Source organism: Lipophrys pholis (assembly GCF_963383615.2).
Source record: "Lipophrys pholis genome assembly, chromosome: 1".
NCBI classification, from domain to species: Eukaryota; Metazoa; Chordata; class Actinopteri; order Blenniiformes; family Blenniidae; genus Lipophrys; species Lipophrys pholis.
The window spans coordinates 32009495-32023473 of NC_137635.1; the positions used below are offsets into that span (position 1 = coordinate 32009495).

Consider the following 13979-nt stretch of genomic DNA (forward strand, 5'->3'; position numbering starts at 1 on the left):
GTTCACTTTTTAGAAGAAATCATGACTGAGAGAAATGAGCTGAATGGTCCTTATGGAAGCTAAACCAAACATTTGAAGGACAGAAGGAGACTTGTCTTCAAACGGAGAGAAGAACAGGAAACGTCTCTGAAAAATCTACTTAAAGACACTACCAAAGTGAAAATACTTTCTACCTTCTGCTGTGATCAGTGACTGATGTTTGACTTCACACAAGACGCTTTCACACTGTGTGATCAGATAAATGATGTCAGAGGGTGGAGGATGTAATAACCTACACAGTGTGTTGGAGGTGTTCATGTAAACTCACTGCTGTGTTAAACACGGCTTTACACTGACGTGAATATCTTAAACAGTTCAGGGTGAAGCATCGAAATCTTCTGCTGTGCTTCACCTTGTTGACCATCTCACCTGATTGCCCAGGAACTCGTCCAGGTTCCGCAGCTCTCTGGAGTCGTTGATCTCTCGGTCCAGAGACACGTCCCACTGCTGCGCCCTTGTGGCCCGGCTGATTCTGATGCTGGGGTTATGGGTGGGCCTCCTGCTGTTGGACGAGCTGTACGAAGCTGGATTGTTGCTGCTCAAGCTGACTGTGGACGGCAGACGCAGACAGAACTCAGTCACGTGACATGGAAACGAAGGAGCACGCGAGTTAACTAGTATCATTCGTTTTTAAGAATCTGTCAACATATGTTTACATACAAAAAAAAAAAAGCAGACACTGAAATACAGTTTTCTTTCCACCTTATTTTACACACTCTCATAAACTATTGAGTATCTACCCTTTAAATTCTGACACAGGATTTTGGAGCCTGTGGTTCAGGAAGCCTGCCACATAATAGGATATTTTGCTCCAATTAAATCTTTCTTTATAGAGATTCATAAAAACCTGAACATTGAGTTAATATCACTTTTTTCCTGCAGACACCCATTTGATCTTTAGGACATTTTGACGTATGACGAAAGAAAGGCTTTTGTTAAAATAAATAGATAAATAAATAAAACAAATGTGAACCAGATTTATGAGATGGAAAGATAAACATTCACATTCAGTGTCCAAAATGATAACTTGATAGATAACTGGATTAAATGGGTCAGAAATTCAAAACCTAAAAGAGAAGATTTCTCGGAAAATGTTTGATCTCTGGAAGTGCAAAAAAACGACTTTTGGTTTAATCAATAATAATATTTATTATTATCTGCTTGACCCCCGGTCAACCTGCTATTTCCTGCACCTAAACATGCTGGACACAATACAGATGACTGTACTCTGACTGTTACATGTAAGCCTCAAATTGTCCTGAATGAAAAGAATATCTCAAAAACAGAGAGTAAGTGGAATTTCACTGTAATATATATTAGACTAAATTACATATTTTCACAATTGAAATTAAAAAAACACAGTCAACATGAATTAATGTGATGAAATAAACCAGGGAGTCCCAAAGTGCTGGAGGATCTGTCATGTGACAAATAGTAACTTAAGGCTAAAACTCTTAAATTTAACTCACCCATTCCCTCCAGCAAATTGCACCCTGCTTCATGTAATTCAGCCTTTTTAAGTCTCGATCTGAAGTATCAGTACTGTTCATTACAACACGACAAGGAATCATCAATCTGAAAGTTTAAGTTACCAGTTCTATCAGGGTGAGAGTCGCTGCTCGGAGGCGTTTTGGCAGGCCGCCGCCTCAGGAATTTACTCAGAAACCAAACTCTGTCAAAAAAGAAACAAAAGACCAATAATCAAAAAGCAATTCACGTCACATAATAATGGCGTAACATTAAATATTTTATGAATAAATAGTCCACATATTTGATCCTTTTATAGGACAGACATTGTCATTGAAGTTGTCTTCTCCCTGAAATGAAAATGAATCTTGGTGCTAGAGTGAAAAGAGGGGTAACTGAGGAGACCTTTACCTCTCTGGGGAGGTGAGTTGTGATTGGTTAGACTCATGCTGCCCTGAATCCTCGTTGGAGGTCCTGGCCGGGAGGCTGAATCTTGCGCCGTCGTGTTCGGATTGTAACTGCTAGAGGATTAACAAACACATTTAGCAAAGTGTGGAGCGTTGGAAAATTCCAAGAAACGTCAAAAACAAAAAGCCAACATGTTCGTATGAGCGTCAGCCCCGGTTTTTCCCCCTGCAGAGGCTGCACCAGTCCAGAAGGATTCCCGCAGCTTGTCCACCACCACACCGCATTCCATCGACACAATACGACAGCAACACCGCTGTAGCAACCTCTCACCACTTTTACTCATCATGCAAAGAAATCTTTGCCCAGTTGACAATCCAACACCTTCAGTTAGTTTGTTTTACCAACTCTGTGAGCATGTTAGTGGAATTTAGTAAGATGATTTACAAACATTTATGCATACTCCAAGTTTAATCAATTTAATGATGAAAAAGTATTGCTATGAGCATCTAACTATTTCCCAGCGACATTTACATTATACGATATGGAATTAACTTAAGGTAGAAAGTTCCACTTTAAAAAGTTTCCTGACGGCTGATTGAGAAAGTGAAAGTCAGCAGCTTTACTTTGTAAAGCTGAATTTAACGACCACAGAAGTAATTCTGCAGCAAAGCAGCAGGTTGCCATGTTGGCTGACCGGCAGCCACCAAATTCTAAAGCTGGAGGGAAAATATTAATTTCTCCTCTTTCTCCCTTTCCCTGGCTCTCCTGTGTGTGTGTGTGTGTGTGTGTGTGCCATGTCTCTCTCTCTCTCTCTCTCTCTTCTCTCTCTCTCTCTCTCTCTCTCTCTCTCTCTCTCTCTCTCTCTCTCTCTCTCTCTCTCTCTCTCTCTCTCTCTCTCTCTCTCTCTCTCTCTCTCTCTCTCTCTCTCTCTCTCTCTCTCTCTCTCTCTCTCTCTCTCTTCTCTCTCTCTCTCTCTCTCTCTCTCTCTCTCTCTCTCTCTCCTGTTTATGGATATTACAGTATATTATTGCCACTTTGTTCATGTAATAAGTTCACAACTTTGTTTCTGCATTCTAACAAAACCCAGACTTATGTTAGATGTTTATTAATTAATTAATTCAATTAATTACTATATTTATTATTTTGCTAATGTTGAAAGCTAAAAGGACGTTAGAAAAATAGTCTTTGATTTTAAATATAGTGTGCGTGTGTTGAGTCGATATTAATTCTGTGGTTTTCTCTGAATAAATATCCATTACAAGCTTCAGTCTTCAGTAGAAAAACAATGCGATTAATCGCAATTAATTACAGAACATTGTGCTATTAATTAGTTGGTTGTTTTTTTTAAGCGAATGACAGCACAACTTCAAATATTTCAGTTGAACAATTTATGGATTCACAGTCAAATTTGGGGAAATATAAACTTTACTTTTGTTTTTTATTGCTTTGAGATACACCGGTATTCAGTTGAATAGATTGAAAACGATGTTAAAAGAAGAAAGCAAAAAAAAAAAGAAATGTTCAAAAGTGAGTCGGTGGAAGGAAAACTTTTTTTTTTTACTTTACTACTAATAACTTCAATTCAGATTCTTACGGGTATTTAAGGTTACATATCTAGATATTCCCAAAGTGACACTAAATACAGACATGTAAAAGTTTACATTTAAACTGAAGCACATCTGTCAACCAGAACTGATTAATTGCCTTGTTTGTACATTTTTCAAGATTATTCAGACTTCTGGTAAAAGCTAAACACAAACATAGACCTTCACTAAAACCCACAGTGAAATTGAATTGTAACTACGAGCGCGTCAAACGGGATCTGAATGAGTGGGAACGAAGCAGCGAGCCGAAACGCCGACATCTGTTCTTTACCTGGTGAGCCTGCTGTTCATTTGGCTGCAGCCGCATGAAAAATGGATTTTCTAAAAATTGGCTGCTTGAAAGCAGCGCCTCATTCTCCGATTGTCCTGAAGAAAGCAGAAGTCTCAGGACAATGCAAGCCATCCAAGCAAGTCCACTTGGGAAATACACATGGAACCAATCTTTTGCAACCAGAAAACTGAACCCAAATTTGTAAATATTTGGATGCTATTTAATTCCCAGTTCAAAGAGGAAATTTGATATAATGAAAGTTAATGTAAGACACTGAAGTTCACATGAAGAAGCAGGAAAACTTACTGAATTTAGTAGATTTCTGCATTAATTTGTCATAAAATTTCATCTCATCTCGATCTCAGTCAAGTGCTGTCACATGTTTTCGAGAGAAAAGCCATTTTCTTTATTTATTAATTTGTTGCAAGGTTTCAAATACGTGTTTAAGAAGTTAAAAAAATGTATTCAACCACTTTTTACAGTCCTGCACTATTATACAATATTTGCAATAAAATGTTACATTTTGAGAAATAATTGTGCATTTTAAAGACAATTTGAAATGGACCAAAGCTCATCTGAGTTTTGGACTATTATCATAGATTGTTTCTGGTTATAGAGCAAATTAGAAAAAAATCCAGAAAGAAGAGGAATATTCAGCAGTGTGTCATATTTGTAACAGGAGCTTCTCAGGACAAAAACATACAGTACAACTATTAGAAGCATACTTTTTAAAATAAATCCTTTACTATTAGATAAGAACGAGGTAAAAAAAATAAAACTATTTCTTTCACTTGAGCTTTGCCATGAACACACAGACAACAAGTGAAATTGCATTTGGATTAAAAGCAATTTCAGATTGAATTTCTTCAATTTCACATTGAGTGAAATTCGATGTCAAAGTAGAAAATTCAATCTCAATTTTTTTCCCCCATTTCAATTCAGTTTCTGGTGCGTGAGATTTCTTCCATACAGACACATGCGTGCGGCCTGCATGCAGAGGAGACTCGTGGTCGGGGCGTCCCTTCAGTCAGTACCTTGACCTGGGATTTGAGGGCGCGGACGTCCACGCTACTGGCCGAGCTCTTCAGGACGAGGCCGGAGGGGCTCATGGGGGGCAGCGGAAAGCTCCAGTACTCGCTCTCCTTTTTGGAGCCCATTAAGTCCATCACCAAACCGCTGCGGGCGTAGGCTAAGCGCCGCTTGCGTTTTTTCTGTTTGCGGAGTCGCACTGGGACCTAATCGGGCCCGGGAGAAGGTGATGAGGGGAGAGGCTCGTGAGGGGGCCCTCCTCATGGCTCATGTGGAGAGAGCCTCCATTCATGTGTTTGTCAGCACAACACACTGACGGCATAGTGAAAAACCCACACAACAACTTTACTTCTGTGTTTGAATGATGTAATGACGTGTAAAGGTTACCTCCTTGTTCGAGTGTGAAGACTCGGAGCCCGATGAGCTGATCCGGGACAGTTCATCTACAGACATGGACTTTCCTTTGTTGCTGTTATTTGGAGACACAAACAAGAGAAAACATGTTGATTCTAATATTTACTCAAGTACGACACTTTGCAATAAATTCAATTCAATTCCAGTTCTTTAGCGCCAAATCCATCACAGCCATCTGACGGCACTTTAACAGAAGAAAACCCTCCAATTCCTCATTAGCAAGCATAGAATCAGACTTTCTGTTGTTGTGGTTGGGGTTACAGGATGGAAGGAGAGAAAACCATCCGGCTCTGACAGCCATGCACAATAACACACACAATCCATATAGACTGTTTGCAATATTGTAAATGTGCTACAGATCCCAAAAAATACTGAGAGGGCTTTATGCTCATAGATTAATGTGATTCACTACATCTTGATGTTTGCATTGCTTATCATCACATATGATTTTACTGCAGCGTGTTTGAAAGGGTGGTGTAAATCAGAGACTCTGCTCTCTGCTCATGAACTCAAATGAAACAGAAGTTATCATATTTGGCCCAAAATATGTTTATTAAATTTTGACTTTGTGACTGTGCCTGATCATCTTCTCCATTGCGTCCCACAACCCCACATTCAAATTTATTTATTGTGTCTTTCCAATATGTTCGATAACTTCCTCCAAAAACACCACCAATTGCATAGTTTTGTGCTTGTGTCAAAACCCATTATATTCTGACCAAAATAACGTGGCGCTCCAAAACAAAAACTGAGTGACTTACACATATTCATATTTCTTGTTTTCTGTTCTTTGTCTGATTTCAGGACTGGAGTCGTCCGTGGGGTCCCCTTCGCTCTGTCTTTCTTTCCACTTCACGGCCTTCTCCTTGATGCCCCCCATGTCTTTGTAGCGCTGCAGCGAGCTGGGCTTGGAGGGGCTGTCGGGGTCGCCGCTGCCAATGCTGGTGTCGAGTGGGAGGGAGAGGGGTCTGTTCAGCTGCACCCTGTTGGGGCTGACCTCCACTTTGCTCTGCCTCTTCAACTCTCTTTTGGCCAGGCTGGTATGCAAACAAACCAAAGCGTGTCCTTAAGTTGTATAGAATATTGGACAGATGCGCAACAACTATCCCAGCTGTCAATAGTTTATAAACGTACATATTTATAATAGATATCACAGGACGAACAGTCACACATTCATTCATCAATCGGCATCAGATGCATGTTTGTGGACACTTGCGTCTGCACAAGGAGAACATGCAAGCATCCAAATTTGTACCTCGGGAATCTCAGCTTTATTACCCCCTGCTTAGGAATGAATGTTTTCTTAAATTACCACAGAGTACACGACCACCATCATAATACTGTCTGGGACGTTCAGAGTTCTTTCCTTTGAAATAGGTCTGAAACAGCTGGGTCGCCTTATATTTGGGGTCTAATGTTCAGCTCTTGGTGTTACGATGATTTCTGTCAGCTGTGATCAATGAACTTGGCGATGATATCAGAGGGAGGAGAAGCTGCTGGACACTGTTGTTAGCAAGCTTTTTGAAAGTATTACTGTAACCTGGAAGCAACTGAGAAGTTCAAACACTGTTTAGTTGTATTTGAAAAACATTACTAACAAGCTGTTTGATCATCTTTACTTCAGAAAAGTGACTCCAAAACTGAAGGTGGGCCGTGGGGGACAAATAACAAAAGATTTATTGAAAGTTTTCAATATTCAATGTTGGAATTTTTAGAATGACAAAAAATTATGTGCAGGATTGTGAACAAATTTGGCAGACTAACAGATAATATGCAGGAATATGGGTAAAAAAGTCTGGATCCATTAGAAAATTATTATGAACTGTGAATTAATTTGTCATTAAATACAATAGTCTGCTTACTGAGGCACAAGGGGTTAAATTTAGAGTAAGATCCAGATCATGTTCTGGATCCAGAATGTATTGAGATCCATAATATGATTGAGATATAGACGTGTACACATGTACCATGAGGAGGGGACATATATAGTCATAATGCCTGGATGGGTAATCACTTCATTCACTTTGACAACAGTAATATGAATCAGATGTGAACCTGTTGAGTTTCAGCACGACCTCATACTATTGTAACCAGACCAGCCGAACCCAGCGTGTGTACCTCTCTCGTCCAGGTCGAACTTGGAGCCGATCTTTGCCCGTCGTCTCCTGCTGCTGCTCCGACCTCTTCGTCGAGGTCCTCCATGCTGTCTGGATCACTGTAGCTGCACGATTCCGTTTCTCATAAAACTCACGCCAGCACCTCTGAAACAACATGAAGTATTTTTGCAGTTTTACATCCGCTCCGCCATTTTGGTAATATTTCTTAAGAGTAAAGGTATAAAAATAAGAAATGAAGAAATTCTCTTTCTTCATAACTGGAAGCCCTACTAGGTTACACTACATATTGATAACACGAGGAACTCTGAACATTTCAGAAATTTTGTGACTGATTGCTAACATCTTCCACATATTTCCACAAGTGTGACGGGAGGAACTTCATTGTCGAGCAGTGTTACTGGAGCACGTCACTGAAACTCAGAAAGAACCAATCGAGTTAACAAGACGAGCCCAGTTTAAAGTAATAATAACAGTTACTAATTAGCATGTTATAATATTTCCACGATGGACCGGTGACCACGATGGAACTGAACGCACCTGAATGATCATGGAGGCGTCTTTCCTTTCAATGTAGTGTAGCTTCATGAGACAAGCACGGAACCAGCGCTGCAGGATGATGATGTGACGTATCACCTCCTTGTTATGAGCGTCTTGAAGCTGTCGACGATCTTTCTGCTTCAGAAGCACCTGACAGGACGACATTTAAACCGTGACTGTAAATCCACATTGGCCCACTGGACTCCCCCCCCCACCCCACTCCCCACTCACTCCCTGCAGAAAGTTTGCAGTTTCGGGTCATTTGTGTTTTAGAACACTTCCGAAGGAAACAGATGGGACTGCACAACTCACAAGAAAACGTAACGGGGAGAATGAGTGACTCTCATACCCTGTCATCAGCAACAGGGTTTATCCTGCAAGATTCTCCTCACTAGAACTGCCAGACTGTTTACGAGATGAAGAAAATTCAAAAACTTACAGAAAGTATGTCTATACAGAGACATTACAGTTCCCCCAGGACATCACAGTATCGTCACTGTAATGTTGAATAACTGCTAGATATTTAAATTCAAGTCACATTTCAGTAATTGTACATTGTTAGAAAATGTTACAGCCAGAACATTTTTTAATTAACTAAAGAAAATATCCTGTTAATCTAATCATGTCAGTTTGGATGGTGCAGCTCTCTTATCTTTTGCTGATTTTATTATACCCTCACGTTCTACCCCTAATCCAGACCAGGAATGAAAGACCAAGAGCTAGAAAGCAGGAGTCAAAGACCCGGAGTCAGATCAGTTGTGCTCTGGATATTTGACCCCACATACTTGAATTGATCCACCTTCATGACCTCCATTCATTGCGTCTTCATCTTTCCACTGGCCTCCCTCCAATTTACACGCTTGTATTATATCTTGTCTCTCCAGACTCTACACTACCACTTCAATTCTCTACTCTCCGGGACAGACCTCTGCAGGTATTTTTCCACTTGCGTTTCCACATCATGGTCCATGGACCTTCATGTCTCATTCTGTACTTCACCACTGCAAACACAAGAAGCTGATCTCTGATGTGATCCCACACTGAAGCTATTTGTCTCTCTGACTGCACAACAAGCCACTGTCTCACCATGTCCCGACTCATTGTATGTTTTCTATAGATCAGGAGTGTCTCCTTTCTCTTGTTTGTCCACTGGGTGTTGCACTGCTTTAGTAAGATTATCAGACATATAACAACAGCAGGATGTCCAAACCCAAACTATGAGGCTGAGGTTGTGAAATAATGCATGATGACTGAGTGAGTGAGTCCTGAGAAGTGACAGGTCTTTTCCAGCATCAGTCTGAAAAGAAACACTGAGGTCCGTTTTAGAGTTTGTCAAAAGTGCATTAAATGTTTACATATTGGAAATAAACTTGTACTTATTTGGATCAAAATAACCAAGAGCTGTTGCTTTTCTACATAATAACATCTTGTCATTTTACTGGTCTGGCGGACGTGAGTGGTGCGACATGTGATGTCTGAACTAAAACTGCTTGATACCTCCGCTGTAGAGCCACAAATATACAATGCAAGCTCCTTCTGATAGTCTCTGTCCATCTCTACCAGCATTCTCAATGCAAAAACTGCACTGTGGCACTCTTTCAGTGTTCACAAAATTCCTGCACGTGATTGAATTTTATAAAAACAGTATGTATTGTGGAAATATGGGAGAATCACCTTGTTTTTTCCGATCTGGTAGGAGCTCTTTTCCAACTGCATCCTCTCAAACAGCTCAGTGATTTGCTCTGGATTTGCAGCGGCTCCTCGTGGGAATAAATTCCTGAATTTTTCAAAGAATTCCTGTCATAAAAAAAGAAGAAAGATATAATATGAATTTCCTCTCATCGATGGACACAAAACTGTGTCAACAATCCTTCTTGAATATACCATATAAATTACACTTTCATGCAATATTCAGTATGAGTCTTAAGAACCTTAAATGTGTATTTAGCGCTGTAGCCGGACTTCTGCATCTGAACAATCTGCAGGATGCCCATGTACTTTATCTGTTTTTGAACAAGCGCTTCGTCAAAATGGAGCTCCTTCTGCAAACACACACATAAAAAAACAAAAAAACATTGAAGTGAAATATTCAGCTCAATGTGCAGAACATTAACCAGAATGATTCACAGGTTCATAGATGAATTCACCTTCTCAGCGTTGGAGCGAATGCAGAAAATGAAGAACGGCTCGGCTTTTTCAATCGTCTGCTTCAGCTTCCCGAGTGACGCCTGCCCGACAGAAACAGGCAGATTTTCAGCCGTTCATATTCATCATTATTACATTTTTCATAATTATGAAATGAGCGGTTTACATGTTTATGAAGACTTTTTTGCATGACTCATCAAACTTAACCAAAACACTTCACAGACAGGCAAGGAAACACACAAAATTATTCCATTTTGCCAGCGGTATTTAAGTGTGTGGGAAAGCCTCCTTTAGGGGGCGCCAGAGAGGTTTGAGCAGGCACCGTAGAAGCAACTGAAATTTTGCGAGTAAATCATGAAAGAAAGCAAAACAAATTGAGGATAAATCTATTATGTCTTCATCAAAACACAATATAGGACTGTATTTATTCTAAGTGTAATGGGGATGAAATTTAATTCTCAAGCTTGCTTTGTAACATAACCATAAATGGAACAGTTATGAATGTTACACACACACACACCCACACACACACACACACACACACACACACACACACACACACACACACACACACACACACACACACACACACACACACACACACACACACACACACACACACACACACACACACACACATACACACACACACACACACACACACACACACACATATATATAAATAAATGTTTTCCAACTATTTTAGACAGTAGTTTCAAGTTAAATAAATCTAACTTGTTAGTCCATATGGATCCCAACAACTGTAGCAAAATAAGTGCTGGTTTCTGCAGTGACCACAATGCTTCACAGCCTTGACAACAGCTAAATATTGGGACTTTTCTCTGTTGATAATATCTCATTTTTCAGAATAAAACAAGAAAAACGAATAAGAAGAGAATAAAACATTTTGTACAACACATTTAATACAAGTTATTGTGCTCAACCATAACGGTAACTGGTGTGACAACATGTAGAGACTCTCTAAACTTCCCGGAAAAACCTTCTTAAGCAAAGATCCTTACTTGTACTTTTGCGGTCTTCTTACATGTTTAGCTTTCAATTTGACATGTATATAAAATAGTCTGCCATTTAGCAAAAAAAAACCTAAAACCTGTGTTGCTTAGCTGCTGAGCCATGAGGCACCAAAGTCTCAATGGACAGTGCTAATTAATAAAACATCATTTCACCTGTTCATGCTTAATGTCTACGTCTCTATCAGCGTGTTATAAATGGATTTCATTTATATAGTGCTTTTCTAAGGCTTTAGCAGCATCCAAAATGCTTTACACTTGAGGTTCAGTGTCTTGCTCAAGGACACTTCAAAATATATACCTATATAATATCAATATATTTCACGTTTAGTTCACTTAATTAGCAGTTGCATTCTGCATCTGGCTAAATGATGCTAATGCTACCTGGCTAAGATAAAAAATGGATCACGGTGTTAATGTTGCTTTTACATCATTCAGCCAGTCATTAAATCTCCACATTACCCATGAATTGTGACCCATGTGTTTTGCAGTGTTTGGTGACTGGGGGAGAAGGGGCACAGTAGTTTGTTTTGGCATAACAAAGTATTAAGGAAGCTGAGCAGCTATTCCATTATTGGGTGTTATTGGAGCCCCAACTTCAGGCCCAAAGTTAGTCAGCTGATAAAAATCGGTATTATTTTCGGTACATTATGCGTAGTTCATTTTATATTGACACCAAAATGTGATGTTTCCTTACCCAACAGTGAATGTAATGTGATACAAACACACTCTGTGAAGTGAATCAGAAGACACACCTGAAACTGAGCGCACACTGTCGGGAGCTTCGTCGTCCGATGGGGGTGGAAGATGGACTTGCTGGTTCGGCTGTGTGCTGTGAGGCCAACTATATGTTGTAGTGAGTGCAAATTCATGAGGTTCTGTTTGAGAAAACACAAATATCTTGGTGAGCAGTCTCAGGGTGAGACTTCTGGACATAAAAGAACATAATTAAGACTGTATGAACACTTCACCTTGGGAATGAGCTGCTTCTGGCGACCGGTTTTACTTTTCCTGCAGAACAGACAAACAGAAAAATGACCCACAAACGTTCAGAAACAAACATGCGGAAAATGAGGAACATATACGCTCGCTTACGTTGTCTTTTCATAATTGGCAAAAATATCCTCAAATACATCCAGAGGATGTTCATCAGAGCGGTCGAAGGAGAAATCCAGAGTCGTGCTGTTGCTGTAAGAGTCAGAATCAAATCTCAAAAGAGTAAAGATGCTTCTTTTTTTTTTTTTTTAAAGGTACAGTAGAGTGAAAATCGTATGTGACTCCCCCAAACATCTGAAGCAGATGTTGCTTTGTTTCATTCACCTGGACAGTCGATCCACTTGACTGCTGCGCTGTTTCATCTCTTTGAGGGACTTACGTGAGCTTTGTCTTGCCGCCACTGTGGGGGACAGAACAAAATTTTTTTTATTTGATCAGATTTCGGACAAGTGTGATTCTAACAAGAGCACAACAGAAAAAGTGACTGGACTGAGAAAATCAGGTGTCTGCAATCTGCAGCTCTTCGGCCTCTCTGCAGTGTCTCTCTATAGCTTTCATACTGTTCTGTGTGAATAAACATCTTTTACTTTTAACTACGTTGCACAGTGTTTACCTTTCAAATGGACTCTTAGGTTTCAATTCAAGGTGACAAATGTGACATTTAAATTATACCAACTGTGGCTATTATACCATCTTGTCCATATTTCAGTGTCCTTGGGGAAGAGACGGAAACCGAGATTCTACTAATGATGTTTGAGCACCTTGCATGGCAGCTGTTACCACCGGTGGTTCATGTGATAACAGTGCAAAGTGCTTTCAAACAGCTGAAATGGTGAGAACGTGTCACAGAAGAAGAGTCCACGTATAGTGTTTTATAACAAAAGAACGTCTCACGATTCAACTAAAATATGCGCCACATTCTAGTTACAGTTGGTCACAGATTAGGTCATTTGAACATACAGGCTGCAGATCCCTAAACTGCGTCATTTTGAAAACCTCTAACAACGTGCAGCTAAATAAGCAGTTAAAGCTTCCTACTCAGTTCTGCCCGCTGGCGTCCCAAGTGCTTGAACATGGCGAGGATGCGGATGGTTGCTCGGAGGACGCCCCATCTGAACAGCGCCTCGGGGCTGGAAGCAGCCAGGTGATGCAGGAAGGAGAGCTTGCTGGTCCGCAGCAGTGATGTGACCTCAGGACGCATGTGCTCCGAGTTCTTCTTTAGGAAATCCTGAAGTAAAAAAAAAAAGCCAATTATATTACAATATTTTCCACATGTTTGATGTGTGGCTGGTCAAACGACGTAAAAATTAAAAACTGACAAAGAGCAGCAAAAAAAGACTTCAGATATGTGAGAAAATTGTGTGTTTAAGGAGAACAACAGAAACTAATATTGTGACGATGAAAACAAAGAAGGCTAATCGGCAGCTAAAAGGAACAAATTCAAACACACAAAAAAAAAGGTTCTGAAACAAAAGCTGCTGGATCAGGATTAGAAACAGTTCCCATTACAACAGTTTCCATTGTTTATTCACACGTATTCACAAAGTATTTCCAGCGCTGAACTTCCCAGTTTGCTTGGAATTAATAATTGACTTATGTTAAAGAATTTACCGCAGTTTTCCCACACTGGCTTATCTAACAAGGTGAGAGTGGACCCAGAGTGTCACAGAGGCCACCGCCAGCCACCAAGGTTAGGTTTCTCTCATGTGGAGTGCGAGATGTCTGCTGTGTGGGGCTCATACTCCACCTTGATGTGATATTTAACTCTCCCCGCAAAGTGCTTGATGACGAAGGTGGACTCTATCTTCGGAGAGGGTAGAAAGAAGGGATTACGTCGATGCTGCTGGTTCAGCCGGTCCAACAGGGTCTCATCTGTGGCCTGAGGGAGGCTGAAGACACAGAGAGAAAGAACAAACTATCA

General features: G+C 40.3%; 1 protein-coding gene across 4 annotated transcripts in view; it reads right to left on the minus strand.

Moving 5' to 3' along the window:
- LOC308114865 (myosin IXb) overlaps nt 1–13979 on the minus strand; it is a 44111-nt gene that overhangs the window by 7699 nt on the left and 22433 nt on the right. For 2 of the 4 annotated variants that reach the window (XM_080472097.1, XM_080472099.1), the window contains exons 12-28: nt 13806–13947; nt 13097–13286; nt 12383–12458; nt 12158–12250; nt 12034–12073; nt 11818–11940; nt 10034–10114; nt 9818–9928; nt 9561–9683; nt 7887–8036; nt 7351–7493; nt 5994–6269; nt 5206–5287; nt 4824–5024; nt 1918–2027; nt 1632–1711; nt 409–587 (exon numbers count right to left, since the gene is read on the minus strand). In XM_080472097.1, the coding sequence (XP_080328223.1) occupies nt 409–587; nt 1632–1711; nt 1918–2027; nt 4824–5024; nt 5206–5287; nt 5994–6269; nt 7351–7493; nt 7887–8036; nt 9561–9683; nt 9818–9928; nt 10034–10114; nt 11818–11940; nt 12034–12073; nt 12158–12250; nt 12383–12458; nt 13097–13286; nt 13806–13947 (2200 nt within the window). The remainder of the gene's footprint in view (nt 1–408; nt 588–1631; nt 1712–1917; nt 2028–4823; nt 5025–5205; nt 5288–5993; nt 6270–7350; nt 7494–7886; nt 8037–9560; nt 9684–9817; nt 9929–10033; nt 10115–11817; nt 11941–12033; nt 12074–12157; nt 12251–12382; nt 12459–13096; nt 13287–13805; nt 13948–13979) is intronic. The other 2 variants (XM_080472098.1, XM_080472100.1) reach the window with 1 other exon arrangement.